The 20,451-nt window shown below is 35.9% G+C and overlaps 1 protein-coding gene across 1 annotated transcript in view; it reads left to right on the plus strand.

The window, feature by feature from the left end:
* The first annotated feature begins 3,006 nt into the window (after positions 1–3,006).
* Positions 3,007–20,451, plus strand: part of AKT3 (AKT serine/threonine kinase 3) — a 122,920-nt gene continuing 105,475 nt past the window's right edge. The window contains exons 1-3 of the mRNA XM_086460941.1: positions 3,007–3,137; positions 4,268–4,272; positions 4,384–4,455. Of these exons, the coding sequence (XP_086317067.1) occupies positions 3,007–3,137; positions 4,268–4,272; positions 4,384–4,455 (208 nt within the window). The remainder of the gene's footprint in view (positions 3,138–4,267; positions 4,273–4,383; positions 4,456–20,451) is intronic.

Consider the following 20,451-nt stretch of genomic DNA (forward strand, 5'->3'; position numbering starts at 1 on the left):
CCCTTTGGATGGTTTTCAATCACAGCCAAGATCTCACACATTTAATTTACATCATGTAATTTTTTGTGGAACTGCTGTTGGCACAAAGAGGCGTATGTAGAGCTGATGAACTTTTTTCTCACTTGATCAAACCACCCCTGCTCCAGAGGAGACATGGAATTGCTGTTACGTGCAGCACCGTGGGTAACCATGCTGATATTAGTCCAAATAGATAAATTTCATGGTGAGTGAGTGTTATATTCTTCAGGCACATACAAATGCCCTGTAGTTACCTGTTTGCCGTAACTGTAATGATAGCTCTCTTTTCTAATAAAAATAACACCCCTTCCCCCAACAACAACAATAACTCACAACAAAAACCCACAACAAAACAAACCCAGCTTTTTCCAGCATTTTTTCTAATGCTTTGTGTTCCCCTGCACCCTCTCCAAGAAGATAGCTGTAGATATTATTTAATCTACAAAGAAAGAGTTAGGGAAACCGTTATGGTCGTAGCCTATTATTTGTGTTATATAATAGCGGTGTAATACATACTTATGTATAAGTCTAAGTGAGGTATTTTTTTGTGCCAGCCTCCTGAGTATCAGTATAGTCATTAATAGATAATGGCACAAATATTGAGTGTATTGATAGTGTGGGTTTAAATAATCTGCTTTATATAGGCAAATAATAATAAATATTATCTTTGATAATAAAAGCTTGACCCACTCAAACAAGGTCACATTCTAACAAAATCTAATATTAATAGGTATTTTGAGTGTTTTTGAGGAACATACTTCAATAATGAAACTTATTTTTACATAAGAACATAAAATCTGAATTTCTCTGGGTTTCTTGTAATGAATTTTCCTGTAAAAGAGGTAACAAGTTGGTACCCCAGAGCTGGGTAAAATAAGGGGGAGAAAAAAGCTCTTTATTGAGGGGCAAGATGAGTGCAAAAGCATCACTGACTGGTCATCCATAGTGTGTCTGACTCTTCCTTACAAAAGGAGAATATCTCTATAATAAAGTAAGTTTTGCTGGATAGAAAGTCACATGGTCTTTATATTCAGTGAAGTCATTGTCACTGGTAAATTGCCTCATAATAGGGGTTGTATTTTTGTAGTAAATATCATTCTGCATTAGCGCTTTAGCATATTAATAGTCTTTCCTTTCATGCAGTCCACTTCATTCCCGAAAAGCCATCCGTGGTTGGTAGACTGTTATTGTCAATATATTTGTAGCTGTAGCGTAGGGGAAAGTTTTATACTGATTAGATGCAGTTTGTAGAAAGTGTGGCTTAGCACAATCTCTCCCTTTTGCCAATTGACATATTTAAAAATGCTCCAAATATCTTGTCTTCTTTGGAATTCCCTGAAAATCTGTTTATATTTCTTCACTTAGAGTGTGCATTTTTTATTTTTTTAATATACAAAGCAAGAAATGAATCCATTCATTAACATTTTCATCTTTCTTCAGAATAGATAAATATTAACAATTACTCTCTACCAAGCAATTCAATGCATTGTGATTTAACCAATGCTTGAAGAACGCATTATTAAATGCTATTTAGAACATACCATGTAGGAAGAGAATGGTGTTTAAAAATGCACCATCTTAAATACAAATGCTTTTAATGTACATAAAGCCTTACAGAGGCTTGACATTGGGAAGACAGGACTCAACGAAGCATGTGAAGATGGCAGTTTCCTTAAGTTCTCGTTATGAGAAAAGACGTAGATATTTTTTTCAATTTTAGCTGCATTGATGTGCCTTTTTAACGATGTGAGCTGCTGTGGAGCTGTGATACGGACCAGGTACTGAGAGCAGTAAAGATCAGGAGAACTTTCCCAGAGTCTATTTCCGAGGAAATAGCCTTTTATGCTCGTTACATGCTGAAGAGCGCTTTCGTTTCTGAAAGAGAAACGTGCAGTGATGGTTTAAGCTTCTACTGTAGTTAGAGATTCTGTTTCCAGTTTGAAATGATAAAAATGGAAGAATTAGAATGTTTTACAGATATTTTCCTTTTGGTTCATACTGTAACTGCTGTTGGTTATTCCTGACGTAAAAGTCCATCACTAGTTTTGCTACACCTTTCCCTTGACTACAGTTGTTCTCTGGTCTTGTTTGAAAGAGTTGCTGGTGAATGCTACTATTTTTGCATGGTTCTAAGCAGCTGATGGGCCTGTCAAGGCTATAGAGAGATTGATAAAATGGAAAGGATCTAGAGAATGGAGACATTTAAAAGATGGCTTGGATGGGCTGAGAATGTGAGCAACTTTGGTATAGACATGAAGTAACTATCACTAGATACAGGAGCATCAAAGAAGAAAAAAATAGAGAACGTTTAATGTGAAGTTAAAGGAAAAAAAGTTTCAGAAAAAAAAATATTGAAAGTTTACATTGGAGAGACTGGTAATTTTTAATTACTTAGAAATCATGAGAAGTTTCTGTAACAAAGAAAAATTCTGTGGTAGTTGCAGTAACTTCTGAGATGCTGCAACATGTCCTTGTCCTTCAGTGATTAGAAGAGGAAGTAAGATGAAAATCATTATCTTTTTTGTTTGTTGTGTTTACAATGCTATTATGTAATTATAAGGAAAAAATCTGGACAAATATAATTAATCCCTGGAAACTCCCAGCTCAAATACTATGCAGGGAAATAAAGGAATACAAGAAGGGAATAAATTTATGTACCATGGTAGTAAGGTGCCTGTCATCTGGAGATTTCACTAAGGAGGTAGCATTACAAATTGGCAAGGCAACAGCTTCATTTACCAACTGTGTAAGATCATAAAAATCCATGTTTTAAAGACCAGGGTGTGAAACTTCAACTCAGATATTTCTTTCCATCTCAATGTATGGATGTGAAAGCTGGAAATCCAACAAAGGTACAGACATCTAAATATCTGAAAGCAAATGCCTTAGAAAAATACTATGTATTAAATGGAATGAATTTATAACAGATGCCAAGATTCATTAGACAGCTCAAAAACCCCTTGGCTCTAAAGTTATCCAGAAAAGAAGATGGAATTATCATCTGGAACATATGTTAAGAATGAAGCCAGAGCATCTGTCATGGAAAGCATGCCACTGGGCAGCTGGAGGAACACGCAAAAAGCACCAACTGAGAGTCTCTCCATTGAACAACGCATAAGGTAAAAAAAAGAAAGAAATTGTGGGACATCTCACCTTACGCACAAGGCGTGACTGAGAGTAGACAAACACTGCATGCACAGGGCTTTTTGGCTTTTTGTTGTGGTTTTTTTTCAGTGCATGTAAAGGTCGGGTTATTTTCTGATAAGATTGCAGATAGTACAGGATGATTAAAAATTGAAGGTCAGAATTAAAAAGTACAGATTAGTACAGTACTTAATTGTCATGTATTTTCATTTATTTTAGAATTTGTATATAATTCCTTTAGCCGTGAAAAGAGAAGGATGATAGTGTAATTAAATAAATCTTCAGATACATTCCCACTGATTGGCTTAATCTATAATAGAGCATTCAGGATGACTCGCATAAAAATCCACAATTATTTTATCCAAGTAACTTACAGGTAATGACAGTACTACGGATTTCCTTTCTCTAGGAACACTTGCTCTTATCTTTTTCTACTTTTTGTCACTTTGCAGACATTCTGGAGTTCCTGAACTAGCAGCTCTCAGCGCTATACTGTCTTTTAACTTGCCCTAGTATTAGCCTAATGTTAACAAAGGTTTGTGTTAGAAACACCTTAGTAGAATTTAAGTTTCATAAAAGACTTCTGGTTGAAATGTAAGCTTTTAAATCTGTTATCTCAATCTGTCTCTTGATCTTTTGTTATGCAATACTTTTTATTAAAGTATAACAATCTGAACTAAGTTTGTCCAAAGTATTTGGTAATGTCTTAAACTTGGTAAATAGCACTATTTTGTGTTCTTTTTTCACCTTATGATTTTCCAGAGGAAAAAAAAGTCTTTAGCAGTAACATGGAGGCACTCCCAAGCAAGCATATGTGTGATATGACTTCTTTTTTAATTTTGGGTTGCTTGGTTTTTTTCGCCATGTTGAATCATCTCACTGACACCCAACCTAGCATGTGGGAATGAATGCTGCCTGTGAGAAGTTTGAACAACCCATTCAACTTCTAGATGCATTTTGTGAGTCTAATTAGTGAACCAAGACTGTTAGTTCCACTTAGCAGGTTAACAAATTTAGGCAAAGTTAATAGCTCCTCAGACATTTCGAAGGTGTATTGATAGCTGCAGCTTTTCTGTTTCTTCCACTTACAGTATAAGTGTTATAGTGATTGTTTCTTAATGCCTTATAAAGGTGAGAGAAGCTTACAAATGCAATGCAGCTGTGCTTAAAGGCTCAACATTCAGGAAACATAATTTGTTTCTACTTTTAAAATATTTGCAGATCTTTTTATCCCTTTTACACCTTTGGTGTTGATGGAATTCGGTTTAGATGCCTTTCTCCCATTCATTGGAGGTAAGGCATCTAGCTATTGTCTGTCCTTCAGAGCCTACGTGGTCATGATTTTCTGCTTTGACAGATTCTGCTTCTAATGTATTGTGTAATTAGATCCAGTTAGGACTGTAGGTAAAATTTTTAACAAAATTTTATCAGAGGTTGTCTATTCTGCCAAATTCAGAGCAGCCTTTGGTTATGTTATATGGAAAAATAAACCCAGCACACCCTGGATATCTTTTCTTCTTTCATTTCCATGACCGTTTGCTCTTTGGTGTGCTTGGCAACTGAAATTTCTGAGTATTCAGTTTGCAATAAAGTACTTTTAGTGGTAATGAAGGCAGACTAAGAAGTTATGTCTCTGGAAATAAAAGAAGTGAAAGGACATTGTGTAGTATACTATTTCAAGTTATGTGTTGACTAGTATTTTGAAATACAGTTGTCCTGTGCTCACTGCTAAAGATTTTTGCTAACAGTATGTAACAATAAAAAATACTCAAAAGCTAAAAATACAGGATTACTGCATGCTTTGACCTGTGATCAGTGAGTTGGCAGGAGTAGCCTTGTATTGTTTGTTCAAGGTTTGTTTGAAGAGAACAATTAGAGGATGATAATTAAAAATATTGACATATTATTTTTCAGGAGCAGAGGATTAAAAATACCTTGAAGAAAGAGGGGTTTTAAGTATTTGATTGGATTCCATTAAACAAAGTAGGAACAAAAAGAAAACATTGTATAAATCTTCATTTGAAAAATATTAAATTCTAGTTGTTGAGGAAGTGGTTGTTTATGGAAATTGTGTATTTTTCTGCACATTTTCCTTGTGGTGTTTTGAAATATATACTACAAAATCTTAATTTAACACAATCTTGATCTCTAAGAGAGAGAGAGGCAACCCCTCCACATAGAGCATCTCCAGTAGGGTGAAGGGAGACCCTCAGTGGATTTTTGCCAAAGATTGAGGAAAGACTTCATCTGCCCATTTTGATGGAGAGTCAAAATCAAACTAGACATACAGGGTAATAGTTAGGAGTTAAGGGGCTGCCAGGTTGATGGTCTTGAATGAGTTATTCTCTGGTATAGAAATCTAGTTTGCATGGATGAGAGTGCGTGGGTTCCCAGAGTACAGCTCTGCTGAGTTTGTGCCAGTCTTTTGACTAAATTAGTTCTGTAATAAAATTGGAATGTTTCAGTCTCTGTCTTTCTGCAGTGTAGGGTCAGCATGCCTACTTTATTTTGTCCTTGTCCCCAGCTCAACTTTATTCCTTTTGTAGCTGGTTTGACGTGTTGTTTTCGGAATTGCCTGTGAAGGAAGACTGGTATTTCCTTCCACTTTCCCTTTGGGTGTATTGCTGAATGTAGTCACTCCCTCCTCCCAGAAACTGTTACCTGTACGTAAGGTTAACATGAATAACAATGTTTGGCAGCAGCAAGCGAATAGGAGGGAGCTGACTTCTTCCTGAGCTGGGAAACTAGAGCACTGGGTTGAAGTATTAGAGGAGATGTATGGTTAAAGTCACCTTTTTATTTTAATTCAGTTCAGGTTTCTGGTTCAGAGAGAGCTTGCTGCTTCCCTCAGCTGTTTCTATTGCCAGGCTGGAGAAGATGTGGCTCAGACTCTTCCTTTGTGAACAAATCCACTTGGTCTAGTTGAAGATCTGGGTGGAATGAGAGGTGCTCCATATTTTCCCCAGTAAAATTGTGTGGAATAAGGAGTGTAGATGTCCATTTAGAACCTCATGTCCAATTAGAAATGACATAGAAATTTCCCTCTAAACCGCTGTTCTTAAAATATAGGTAGTCTTTAATTTTACAGTGTTTGAAGGTGATCCAGGGCTGTTGTCAAGGTTGTACTTATGATGATGAAAGTGCTTCCTGTGTATAAAAAAATGTTTATTGAACAAATAGACAGTTACAGTTCAGTTGCAGTGTGGATATATGTGATATATAAGAAAATGGAAAAGTATATCGCTTCCTCATTAACCTCACTAAGCTAGGTGGACTAGTACAGCTGTCCTTATGTTGCAAATTACCTACCAAATAACTAGTTAACTACAAAAATATTGGCCTGTGTTTCCAACAAGGTTGCCAACTTAGATTATGTATTGTCCATTTTACCATTGTTATAGTCCATTTTTATTGGACTTAAAAACGTAGTGTTAGAAGAGTTTTTGAGTGTAAGTTGTCTGTCCCCCATTTTGATGCCGAGTCAAAACCAAAAAAAGTGCTTGCACGATGTTTGTCTGGGGTGTTCTTGAAAGCTCCAGTGACCTTCCAACATGAAGTTGTTCTGTAACTTAACAAACTTTATTTGGACCAACTTTCTAACAATATGTAATCTAAATTTCCCTGCTGATCAGTTTTTGTACTGCCATCTGTAGATGTGGAGCACAATTCATCACTGTCCTCCTTATGACACTCGCATATTTTAAGTTTATTATATTCTGCCACCCTCTTATTCCCTACCATGTTCTCTGTTCTAGGCTAAGCCTAGACAGTTATTTTAACTGTACTTCAAACCTGGTATTTTCTTACAAACAAACAAAGAAAAAACTTCACAGTCGTCTTATTCTCTCAGGACTTTTCTCAATTTAGCTTTTTTTTTTTTCGTTTTTCCTTAATTTGGTAGTGCTCAAAATTTGTAAATGGTGATATTTTGGAGCTTTTATCTTTGCCTGATAGAGAGGATCAAATTCATGTTTTAGTTTTTTCCCCTTGATTTACATACAAAATCTTTGTTAATATGTAGCATAATGATATCTGCCTCTTATGATATTTGTCTCTTTCATAACATCATTGCATTTCTTGTTCTTCCCAGGTTTTTTCAAAGACAATAAAATTTCTAAATCTGGACTCATTTTCTAAAGAACTTTTGCTGTTTATGTGTCTCCATATGTGACTGATTTGTAATCAGATTATTATTTTTTTTACCTTTTGGAGTGTTTGTCTTGCCCTTTCTTGTTTTGTAGCTGATTTACTAAAAACATCCTTACTCCAAAGTTGTTTTTTCGTATTTTTTTAAGACTTATGTAACTGTTCTGTGGTGGTTTTATTTTTTTTGTTGATGCTAAAGATAAACAGCTTTTTTCATTATACCCAAGTAAGTGATCTCTTCAGTATGTCTGTGACATTCAACTCGCTGATCAGTAAAAAGAAAATTAATAGAAATGAGAAATGGGGAATTATTCTTCCTCCAATCATTTAAAATGTTGGGGGAAAAAAAAATCTGAGGCAAGATTGGTTAGATTGGCTTTTAATGAGTGGTGACATCAGAGTGATCCAGAATATTTTGTTTATTCTGGGAAGCTGGATGAATAATACTCAAATACTTTTTTTTCTATCTGTTCATTTCCATCAACTGTGGTAGTGTTATTATAATCTTATCTTTTATTAACACATCCTATTACATTTAAATTTTCCATTGGATTTTTTTTCCAAGGATTTTTTATTTGTTTGTTTTAATGTATTATAAAGAGGGCTGGAAATAATGTTTAACTGTTTGTGGGTTTTTTAGTCTTTTGTTTCTGTTTGGGATGTTTTAGCAATCTTTAGTCTTTTCTAAAGAAAGAGATGACCTTTTTAAATCACGATAGTGTATTTTTGTGATGTTTTGTTGTCTGGAAAAAAAAATCAGTTTCTGTTGGCTTGTATGAAGCACACTGATTTCACCTGAGAAAAATAAATACAGTTATATTCTGAATTGTCAGAGGTGGCGAAGATACCCTGAGCAATGTTGTACAAAATCTGTGACCAGGGATCACCATAGAACTCTTGTTTTGATGAAAGATTAGATGTCTTTACTTGTGACCCCTACTATCAGGTGTTTTTAATAGATTCATATGCTGTGTGAGGCTTACAAAATCTCTTTAAAAGTGGGACTGTGCTTAGATGGGATGTTATTTCAGTGTATTTACTTCTGTTTGAGAGGATTCCTTTCAAGTTTGTGCTAGTGCTAATTTTAAAGAGAAATCGGCAAGTTGTCTTCCAGGTCTCTTTTGGTGTGTGTTGGTGTGTGTGTTGGTGTTGTTTTTTTGGCTGGTCCCAGCCAGAGAGAGGGTCCCAGTCCCCAAAAAGGGCTCTCAGCTGTGGTGCCATGGTAGATGTGGGAGTGGACTTGATGATCTAGGTGAGACTTTCTGGTGCTGTGATCTCCTTGGCTGTTCCTTTTGTACCAGCAGCTTGTAAATATGGTTATACAGGAAATAAGTTTCTGAAGTGTTTCCCTCCTTCCTTTTCTCTTGCCTCTAACAAAACAGAGCATGTCCAAGTTCCTAAATGTTAGTGTGATACAAGTTTCCTGCACATATCTTGAACGTTTAGCAGACACATCTCCCTCTTTTGAGACTTGCAGGCAGTCTTCTCACTGACATCTGTCAGACACCTCATGTTTTAGAGCTCAAGCAAGGTAGTTCCTAGGAGAGCAGTCATGCGTGGCTGTTTGCTGTAGCACAGTAGTTCACCTTGCTCCATTTAGCAGGCAGTATGGACTGGTCGTAGTACCTGAGGCCACTGAAGAGCAGATAATCTTCTTACAGCCCAGAACAAATCCCTTGGTGAAGGAGAATTCCTCCAGGTTCTGCCCTACTAAAAGGTGGGGGTTTCCTGCAGTGAGTAGGCATTTCTCCAACAAGACAGCTACATTAGCAGGAATTTACACAGCAGATGAAAACTTAATGTGGAGATATATTTTTTTTTAAAATAAACAGTTTTTCCCATAAAGCAGTAATTTTTGCCATTAAATTCACAGCTTCAGCTTTTGGGTATCTACAGAAATGTTTGGGATTCCAGCCCCCAGCAGGAAGGGCCTGTCCCACTAACATTCCTTTTCCTTTTCTAACCTTCCAGCCGGTGACAGGAGAAGCTCCAAAACCTGCGGATAGGCCAGTCAGGTTTAACTTACTGACCACAGCCACCCTAATATATGTGTACCTAGGAGTATGTAGCCAACAATAACCACTGTTTCTGGTAGATGTTTGTTCTGATTTCCCTTCTTGCACCCTCCACTCCCAGCCCCCAGCTTTCTCTGATCTCTTGTCATCTAGGGCTTCTGACCTGATACATTGGTAAGCACTTACTTTTGAGGGCTTGGATTATTTTGGAGGTGGGAAATGCTGTGTAATGCTAGCTGGAGTTAGGAAGTTTGGTATACTTTTCCTGGTAAGTTACTATGCATTTCCATGTAGAATTCCAGTTAAATTCAATGCACTGTCCTCTTCTGAGACAGTCTTTGTTGTAGCATGGCATTTCACACTCCTTTTGTAGTTTTAGACTCACATTCCCTACTTATTAAGCAAATTGGGTGTTTTAATGTGGTGCTACAAGTGCTCATTAGAGCTATTTTTCCAACAGCTGATCATTATTTCTCCCTTTTCTGATTTTTTTAATTTCCTTTTTTTAAATTTGAGAAAGCTAGCCAGCAGAGATTTTTATTTCATTTGTTCTGTGTAAAATAGTCAATTCCTTTTCCATTCTTTGTTCTTACAGCTCTTAAATGCTTAGAAATCTGTTTTCAGTTGCTGCAAGTAGCCTAAAAAAGGTTACCTGTTTTATTCTTAGCTGTGGATATAGTTGGGTGCTTTCTTTGTGGTGCCAGACACAGGACTCCATAATCAGCTAAATTATGATTTACCAAATGGGTCAAATGTTTTGGGAGTGTGAATCATCTTTCTGAAACTTACTTCTGAATTTTCAGGCCCCTCCACCAAGAAGCAAGAAATATGGGAATAGAAGAAATGGGGCTGCGAACTTTGGTCATACTGTGTTTTTAAATTTTCATAAAGTTATTTCAAAATCAAATTGGTTTTATTGGATATGAGTGTCCAGTGACCCGGTTGACATTGCTTGCAGCAATCTAGATGATGATACGGATACTTCTTTTTAATGTGTGGTGTGAATGTACATTGTGTAAATAACTTTTCTGGATGAAAAAAACCTAACCTGAATATTACTTAAATAGTCTTTTCTTGCAGTTTAACACTAGATTTTTTTTCTGTGCTATGTAAGTACATTGATACATAAGACATCACCAAAGTAGTGTAAGGTGGTGATACTGGAGCAATTTTCAGTCCTGGCCTAATTCACTTTAACTTTGTGGAAGCAATTTCTGCCTTTTCTGCTTTTAGAACTCATTTTGATAGATTTCTTCAGAAAACATACCTATGGGAAGAGCTGCATTTTGTTATTTCTTCTATAAAGTAACGTTTGCTTAATGGAATATGAGGGAAGTGTTTGTAAATTAGTACGCTTGCACAAATTGCAAATTGGAAAGTAAATTATATTTTCAAATGTTCACTTGTTTTATCATATCCCAGAGATCTTTGTGGTTTGGTACAGTTGTCTGATCTATGAATATGGCCCTCATTAATGTTTATAAATACGTAAAGGACAAGTGTCAGGAGGATAGAGCCAGGCTTTTCTCGGTGGTGGCCAATGACAGGACAAGGGGCAACGGGTGCAAGCTGGAGCGTAGGAGATTCTGCATTAACAGAAGGAAAAACCTCTTCACTGTGAGGGTGACAGACACTGGAACAGGCTGCCCAGAGGGCTTGTGGAGTCTCCTTCTCTGGAGACATTCAAAAGCCACCTGGACGTGTTCCTGTGTGACCTACTGTAGGTGGTCTTGCTCTGGCAGGGGGGTTGGACTAGATGATCTTTAGAGGTCCCTTCCAACCCCCAACGTTCTGTGGTTCTGTGAAATATTTTCAGTTATGTTGTAGTACCTTGACTCATTGCTTCATTGCCATTAGATTTGGAAGACATATTTGAAACCTAACAGACAGGTAGTGATAGACGCAGATAGGAGGTAATGCTTACAATTCCAGCCATTGATGTCTGAGGTGGGGAGGAAGGACCTGAATAAAGACGTATGAGTAACATCATTCTAGTTCATGTCAGAAACACAAATTGTGACTTGCACTGCATTAAGTGAGTGTAAGGGAAACTGAATATAACTATTAAATATTTAATATATCTGTAATAAATGTACTCGTAGCAAATTTTTATTAAGAAGTTAATTATCAAGCTTCAGACATTGAAATGAGGCTTCTAAGACAAGACAGGAATTACGTTTAAATACCTGAGAACTCCTGTAGAAATTTGTAGTATTGTTATATGTGAAACTGTGAGCATATATTAACATTTTATATGTACAGCCAAACATTGCATAGATAAAAATATGGAAGCCTGTAGTAGTTAAATCAAACTCTGTAATGTTACTGTATCATGTAAATGAATGCTTATGTTCTGCAGAAGGTTTTGCCTGTATGGGTCTTCAATGTCTGTACTGAGTCGTGTTGAGATGGATTTGAATCAGTGCCAGTACATTGCTCTGGTCTGTTACAGCCTTACTTCTTACAGTGGTAATTTCTCCTTAAAATTGTAGATTCTAAGCTAATATGGCACTGCTTTTTTAAATAAACATACTTTAGGAGCCTAATAATAGACAACCGAACAAAGGCCTTAGCTTTGCAAATGTATATGGACTCTGCCTTCAGATTGGTACTGGCTTCCTTGGGGCTTCTTCCAGATGCCTCCCACCTGTGGCTGGTGTACCTCATAGGTAGAGGATACCAGAATTTTATATACCTAAGGGTAAGAATCCCTGCTTTTCTGAAGATACTGCTTCCCCACTGGATGTGTTAACTCTTGTGGAGCCTGTCTCTAAATATTGAGGTGCCTAAATAAGGAGTTAACGGTCTGCCTTCAAACAGTATAGAATTATGCTTATGTAGCTTACTCACAGGATTACAGTTATGTGAATATTTATATGCATAATTTCTTTAATGTTAAAAATCAAACAGTATTTTCAAGTCTGATTTTCACATAATTGCAAACTCATGGAATACAGACAAACCCATACAATATTCTTAAAAATGTGAAGATGACGTTTTATTGCTTACTTATATCACAGTATATTGGTCGTCAGTTTTCCAGAAATACTGTTACTCTGATTCAGCCCACCTCGAGAACTGGTGATAAAAATCTTGATGTGAAACGCACTTTCACAGCAGAAGAGTGCAGGTGCAAAATAGAAAAGCAAGCATTTTTTCAAGTGGCATTGATTGTTTTCTCTGCAATATGTAGGAACACCAGAATATTTTTAGATGAAAAAGATTAAAAAATTATCCATTGCGTTTGTGATAGCTTATATGTTTGGGTTAGTTATTTATCATTTGCAATATCCATAATGCTATCTTAAGCATCCTAATTAGGTTTCAGCTTTTCAGAGGGAAGCTGGAAGGCTCTCGTGCAGTTGTGGCACTGTGGTGCGGGGTGTGTGCAGCACAGCTGCTTTCTGATGTCAGTCGCTATTTCAATGCAACGAAAGTGGGAGAGGAAGAGCATTAAAAAGACAGTTTTTAAGAAAAAAGTGTCGTCAGTAAGCAAATTATTTTTGTCTGTGTTGTTTTGATTAGGATATGAAATAACAAGTAAAGTCTGATTGCTACAAAAGAAATTACATCTGGAGAGTTTAACTGGGGCAGTTTCAGAAACTTTTTGGTGAAATGTGTCATTTTGCCCCTGCGCTCAGGAGAACTCTGGGCTGGCTTTAGCAAAGCTCCTGGTAATACCCATATTCACCTGGCCTTCAAGCAGAGTGGATTCCGCTCTTCTCAGTGCTCTGTATTTGTTAGGAGTTGCAGTCCTGTGTTCGGAGACACTGGAAGAATGGTGGCTTCCCTGTGGGAAAGGGGAATAGCCGCATGGATCGGTGCGTAAGATGCTGAGTGCTTGTTGAGCAGGATAAGCGTTCCTGGGTTTGTTTCCTCCCTTTGTAGGCAACTTTTTGCTGTGCTGATAATGGCGTGGTATCTTGTGGTGTTTTTCTTGGTGTTTTCTTGGATTTTGTAGATTAGGGTCAAAAGAGACACAGATAATTTCTACTGATCTTTGTGCTCAAGGATCTTGGTTTCCAGTGTGAGGTGAAAAATGTTTTATTGAAAATGTTTCTTATGATGGGCTGGCGTTTTCCTTTCAAATACATCCACACTGGCACATGGGTCTTGTGGGAGGGCAAGAAAGGTGAATTCATTGGCATTAGTAGTGAAGGAACTAGTTTTTGTTTTGGTTTGGGTTTTATAAAATAAAATCAGAGAACTCATGAAGACTTTGGAAGGGTTGCACATAAAATAAAAATATATTCTATATGCAAATTGAAAAAAAAAATTAACATGTATTAATTAGAAATATAAAAATGGTTAATTGAAATCAGTAATATGAAAAGCGTCTTTGATTGCTAAAAAGCTGGACAATATTTACTAATGGTTGACATAAGATCGCTGATGCAGAAGTATAAGAATTGTTGCTTGACAATACCAAACAGAATTTTATGCCACCTTTTAAAACACATGGCTTGCATACCAGCTTTAGTTTGCATGTTCATATACTTACAGCAGTCTGAATCACAATTGTTTTTCTTTGGGTTTTGTTGCATCTCTTTGTGTGGCTGACCTTTAAAAAAGGGAGCTAGGTGATGATGGTAAACATTAAAATTTGCTTTTAAAAATATATACATATTCCTAGCACACAAAATTTCAGTTTCAAAATAAGTTTGTTATAAGGATCATTTTTTTTTTAAATGTAATGCAGATAGTTCTGTGTTATCTTCAAAGCACTTTAAGTACATAAAACATGCCTGTGTAAGGATTTCTTTTGAAGGTAGGTATGATTTCTATCAGTGAGGTGTCATCTGCTTTTTCAGAACATTCCTAAGGAGATGTGAATCAACACCTGTCAATTGAGGACAGGGAAGCAACTTTCTTGTTTTTATACTTGTACTGAAACGTTTGGAGACTGGTTATTAGAAAAATATTGTGAACTCAGTTTTGTATTTCAACTAGAAACATGCATAGGTGCAGGATTTTTATCCCAGTCTTTTTTTTAGATTGCAAAGACTCCTTTTTTAAAATGCAATGCATAGGATGAACACTTCTAAAAATTATTAGTCTGCTTATGCTGAAGCACTGCCTGCAGATGGTCCAGTTAGTTAGGCTTTTGATGTTGAGGACAGTTACCCCCAAATCATTATGGGCTCTCAGTGTCTTCAGCTTCTGGATGGAGTGGGTTGGGGTGGCCAGGGATGGGACTCTGCGCGCTGCAGAATTGTGCCCCACCTGTGTCAGCTGCGGCTGGTTTAAGGCTTGTTCCTGTGTTTGTGGCTGTGTTTGACCTCTCCTATGCAGAGTCTTCTGTTGTCCGGTAATATATATCATCTTCTGCTGGGGATTTTCCTCCTGCCCAACCGGTTATACATCTCTCCCTGCCTTTGACATGGGTGTCCGCTTTCACAAATTTTATGGGAATGTATCAGAGGTGGCTGCTTTTTGTCACACTTAGATGATATCAGCTGCTGGTTTTGAAAGGTATAGGGGAGAGAAAGGGAGTTGTTTGTTGAGCACCTAATTTCCTTGCTCTCTGTTGGTGGCTGAGCTTTCTGGCAAAACTGTGTTTCCTGTGATTCACCTCATTTGCCTCTCTTGCTCATCCATTGTGCTGCCTTATGAAACAGGTAATTCTACTGCAGAAGCTAGCTCAAAGAGAAAATTGAGGCGTATGTTGGCTGAACTGTAGTTTCCCTGAGACACCACAGCAACATTTCTAAATTTAACATTTTCTAGATTTCTTCTAGTCAGAAATAAAACTTGCAATTTGACTTAGTTTCAATGCAGGAGACATGTAGAAAAGCTACTTGGAATTATAATGTAGGATTGAATGAGTTATGGAGTGAGCAGTAGTAATGGTTTACTGGTTTTAAAGAGCTTGTTGAGACAGTATTTTTTTTCTTCTCATTTTTAATGTATGATTTTTTCATTTTATTTATAGTACAGCTGTACTCATGAATTTTCACTGATGAATTTTTGCTTTTTATGTTGTAAATATTTTGAATATTTATTTTAAAGTCACTTTTGTAATCTCATATTGTCCCTGTATGTTTGATGCTACAGAAATTATATTTGGATATAATAATGTTTTACTATAATTGGCCCATTATATTTTGTATACCCAACTATACAGAGGCAGATTTAATTAGAAATACTGCACAGCGACACCTTATTCTTTGAGTAAGAATATAGACATTTCTGGAGAAAAATAGAGGAAGATGGAATTAAAGTTCAGCATCCACATGAATAATGTATGTTTCCAGCAATTCCAGCATACAAAAAAATCTTGTGGAAAGTTAGAATGAAATAAGCATAAAGGTATACAAAGGCAATTGAATGAAAGCTTTCAAATAGCTGTAGCTTCTGAATTAAAGTATTTGAAAATATGTAGACCCAAATGAGCTTTCAAATTATTTTTCCTTTTGGGACACACTTTTTTGTTCCTTCTTCCATTCTTTCTCATTTTTAATGCAGTTATGATATCATTGCACGTGGAGTTAGAGTTTGTTAAATGTGATTACATTTTTTTTTTTTTTCCTTCGTAATTTAAATAGACTGGGTCTATCTTAAGTTTTGACTTAACTTTGGTAGCTTAGGTTTATAACACTTGTGGACAGTCACAGGAATAACATAGCTATCTTCAGACCTGTTAAAAAATGTATTCAATTTTAGTGTTTCCATATGTGTGCTCATGCATGCATGTGCCTGGTTAAATTTATGTTCTCATAATAAAAGGTAGTATCAACAGCGGATGAAAATGATAGGAACCTTCCTCTGAGCTTGGAGGAGAAAGTAATTGTGTACTGAATTACTTGGTTTACTTTTTATGGTGATGTGTTACATCATGCTACCTTAAGAAAATGTTGGTCAAAACATTGGTTTACACTTTTTATTGAGTCTTGATTGTTCATTGAGTCTTCAGTTGTTAATTCTGTGCAAGATTGATAGCTTTATAGAGTAATTCCTCAAGAAATGCTAAAAGTAAGACTTCAGCAGGGATGTAAACTCTTTTTATTTTTAAGAATTGAGGAAGTATAGATTGTAAAACTAGTTTGTTTTTTATTAACTTCATTGATACCAAGATTGAAACTTCACAGTGTTTGCAGTAAAAACTTTTAGAATTTATCTGTGTGCCTGTATTAAAATAACTTTATGTTAGTATTTCTTCCATATGTAATTATTTATTGGATAATGTTTAGACTTAAAAAGATGTTGGAATAACTTTTGCAGATCTTCTGCAGCTATCACAATGGAATACATCCGATTTGACGTCTACCAGAACGACATCTACCAAGACTGTGTGTTATGGTTTGTTGTGAGACAGTCTTGACCCCCACTGTTGGGATGGTAGTTTAGTCTGTACTGTTAGATTAGGTTCTATATCATTGCTTTTTGGTGCTGTGTCCTTGTGACTTTTCCCCTTATATTTGTTTCAAAGACATGGAATAAATCAATTTTCATCATGCCGATGTTAATCTTGAACATAATTCTTACCAGTTTTTGTGGACTGATGTGGCAGCTGAAAGCTGAGCTCTTCTATATTGCTTCGATATATTTGGATCAGCTGAGAGTCCTAATCTGCTCGTCTTCTGTGTAAATTAATTGCACTATGTGGTCTTTATTGGAATTAATCCTCTTCAAGTTACTCCATGTCCAGTTAAGGTAACTGGTATTTTAACGTTGCTGGTGTATCCGTTCTTTGCTTTGTAAAATGATGACTGTCTTTGTAGTGTTTTTGTAGTGGGAAAAGTAATATTAATTTAAAATAAATGGTCTTTTTTATTATTAACTACATATGCATAAAAAGGAACATCTGCCTTCCAAATGTTATTCAATGATTGTAATTAAAAGGTTAAATAAAAGCTGAGGCAAGCTTTGAATTTTGAAGCATTTGCAACAGCTAGTAATCTGACTTACTGCAGACATTTTTGTCAAAGTTGAAAAAGTTAGAGCTAATTAATTTCTTGGGAGACATATGATGAAATTGTAGGTGTGATAACATATTTGAGTAACATATGGTCGTTATGGGGCACCTTTCTAATGATTGAGCACCAAGTTAAATATAGACTTTCCGGTTTTTCACTTCTTCTATTAGTGATTCTTTGTTACTACAATTTAAACTCCTTATTTTCCATTCTGCATGAAATAGGATTCTTTCTATGTTTGTAAGAAATTTAAAAGTATTACTATCACAGTGCTGTGCATTGGTGAAATTTACTGAGGCAGACAATTCATCTCTCTTTGTCATAATCTTCCGATTTTGGTATCATTAATTGAGAGTATGTACATTTTGACCTGAATTTTGTCAAATGTGAAACTTGCTACCGACTGTTTAGGTGCATGTCCTTGAAAGTAGGAGTGAAACATCTCTGAAAGATTGGTAGAAAATGCATGTTGCTCCCCCTATATGTAATATATTGAAACTTAATTTAGTAAGCTATTGTAATGTATTTTGTCAGAAAAAGGAGGACAGAGGTATTTTTGGAACAGTTTCTCATTCAGTCTACAAAGCCGTAATAAACTGTATCATGGTTCCTGAGAGGAGGTTCTGACATTCTGTAGGGGGCTGTATGTAAAGATTATATAGAAAAAATAAATGTTTTCTTTTGTAATAAAAATAATCAGAAGCTTTACCGAGTTTTAAATTTAATTTATCTATTATTATAATCAGAGCAAATTTCAAACTTTATTATTTCAGTGTCAACAAGTGGAATGAGCATAATTTAGTGATAATGGCACACAAATGAGAAACGAAATAAAAATGTTTCAGGTGGAAATGAGGAACAAAATGGAAGGAGAAAGGTGTTTTTTGGGGGGAGAAGCATTGGAGAAAGTAAAGGATGCATGAGAACTGTTTGTGGTGGTAGAAGGTAAAGGATACGTGTTTGATGGGAGCTGTGTGTGGGAATTGTATTCTGAGTTGAATAAGAATTTTTTGGCAAGTCATGCTTTTGTCTGTATTTCAGTATCAAATGAAATGAAGGGTGTGGGGGTTTTATTGCTTAAAAGTGCCAGTTAATTAATTTGGTTCTGAAGGAACTCTGTTGCTCATCAGTTTTGCATTGCTGGAGAGGATGCTGGATTATCACAGAATCTGAATTCGTAGTAGCTGCTGCTTCTCTTTTGAAGACTTGTCATACAGGCTATAACTGTGGCTACAGAATGAAGAAGAGGTTTTAACTATTACAAGAAGCACAGTAATGATTATTACTTGAATGTGGCCATCCTTTTCTTACAGGAGAGTGAAAAATCTGTGTTGATTCTTAAAGAAAGAGAGAGAAAAAAAAATATCTCATATTGCTTGAAAGGAGTAAATGGAGAATTATGTATTGGTAGCTATGATATTAGAGGTGAGGAAAACAGCCCAAGAAAGATAAGACTGGGAGTGTCATTCTCATGCAGCCAAGGCATCTAGCACCATGTACAATGCCATTTGGACTTTCTTTCTCACATTGATTACGTTTCTTTTAAGTAATTTTTGTAAAAAAGGAGCTTTAGTATGTTTCTTACCTTTTTTTTTTTTTTTTTTTAAGATTCAGATGATATTTCCTGGGAAGCTCTTTGGCTAAGGAAGAGAACCAAGTCATGATTTCTACAAATGAAATTGTGTTTTGCTGTTTGCTTTCCTTTGGTTATGCCTGGCGCTCATAACATGACTAAGAAATATTTATTCAATGACATGACTCATGAAATATTTTTAATGGATAAAGTAAATTTCGGATAGAGTTAAGTTTCTCACAGCCTACCTCCCCCCAAAACCACTCAGCTGATCAAACTGTTTATTTACTTAAATATTTATTTCTGCTTATCACTGAAGCATTACGAGCATGATCACAGATGGAAATAAGTGGAAGCTGTTGAAAGTCTAGAAGTCTTAGTTTGGTTTAATACTTGTTGATTCTACTTTTTGTTAAATTAGAAATATTTCTGTAACCTTTAATTGATAATTTTGTTGAATAAAATTAATGTTATGAATAACTTACTCTTTTGGTAGCAGAAAGTGATGGAGTACCTGTTGACACTACAGGTGGAGGGATATGGGTGAGGAGGAAGGCTTAAGGCAGTTATGTTCAATCCTGATAAACCTGATATGCTATATACATGAGACATTTGTATGCTTTTTCTTTTAGTCTGTTTGCCTACAAGTGACATTTATACGTTTTTATTTTAGCCTGTTTGCATACAAGTACATGTGTTTAATTCTGGAGTATTGGCATCTGAAATCATCAACAGTATACTTCCTATGCATAGATTGTGTTGCCAGATGTGATGAGGTCAGGAGTCCAGCTATTCACATATTTAGTTATTTACTGTTAAAAATCACTGAAGCCCTGAAGGGACTAGTGATCAGGGAGGAGAGTGTATGTTAAAAATCTAACTTAAAAAAAGGCAAAAAAAAAAAAAAAGCATCTTGTGATACATGATGAACTCTCACATCTAAGCATTTTTGTATGCTTTCATAACCATCTGTAGAGGGAGGATCATTGATTATGCATCAGCCAGATAAAAGAGATCATTCTGATACATTTCCTTCTTCACTAGATAACATTTTACTGAAAAATACTGTGGTATCTTGATCAAATGATAAAACCAATTTTTTTTAAGGGGTGGTAATAAAAGCAGACTGCATAGAGAACACAAAGTATATGCTGCCATGAAAGGCTGAGTTTCTCTTAGTGGTTTCTGATTGCTGTGTAAATCATAGGAGGGAGGATAAATTGCATTTAAAATGAGTCAACACCAGAACACCCCCCCATCCCACTATTGATGTGCTTTTCCTGCAGCTTCTCTCCTGAGTTGAAACTTTGTAGAACAATTTTGACAAAACATTGTTTTCTACTTAAATCTTTGAATGTTCAGTTTAGCATTACTTAGTAAGTTACAAAACTAATGAAAAAAAAAGAAGTATACAAAGTCGATTGTTATGAGAAATGAACTTGCCATCTGCATTTGTTTAGGAAGATAAAGTATAGTGTATTAAGAATGTACATCAGACCAGTTAGGTTCTGTAATGTACAGAGCAAGCAGTAGTTTATGAAAAGAGCTGTGAGAGAAAGATCCTCAGTTTTGCACCGGAGACTGACATTATTTAGAATAGACTCCTGTTCTGTTGCCGATCATTTCGTTAGAGGTGTTA

This window comes from Leptosomus discolor, chromosome 2 (assembly GCF_034619465.1).
Source record: "Leptosomus discolor isolate bLepDis1 chromosome 2, bLepDis1.hap2, whole genome shotgun sequence".
NCBI classification, from domain to species: Eukaryota; Metazoa; Chordata; class Aves; order Leptosomiformes; family Leptosomidae; genus Leptosomus; species Leptosomus discolor.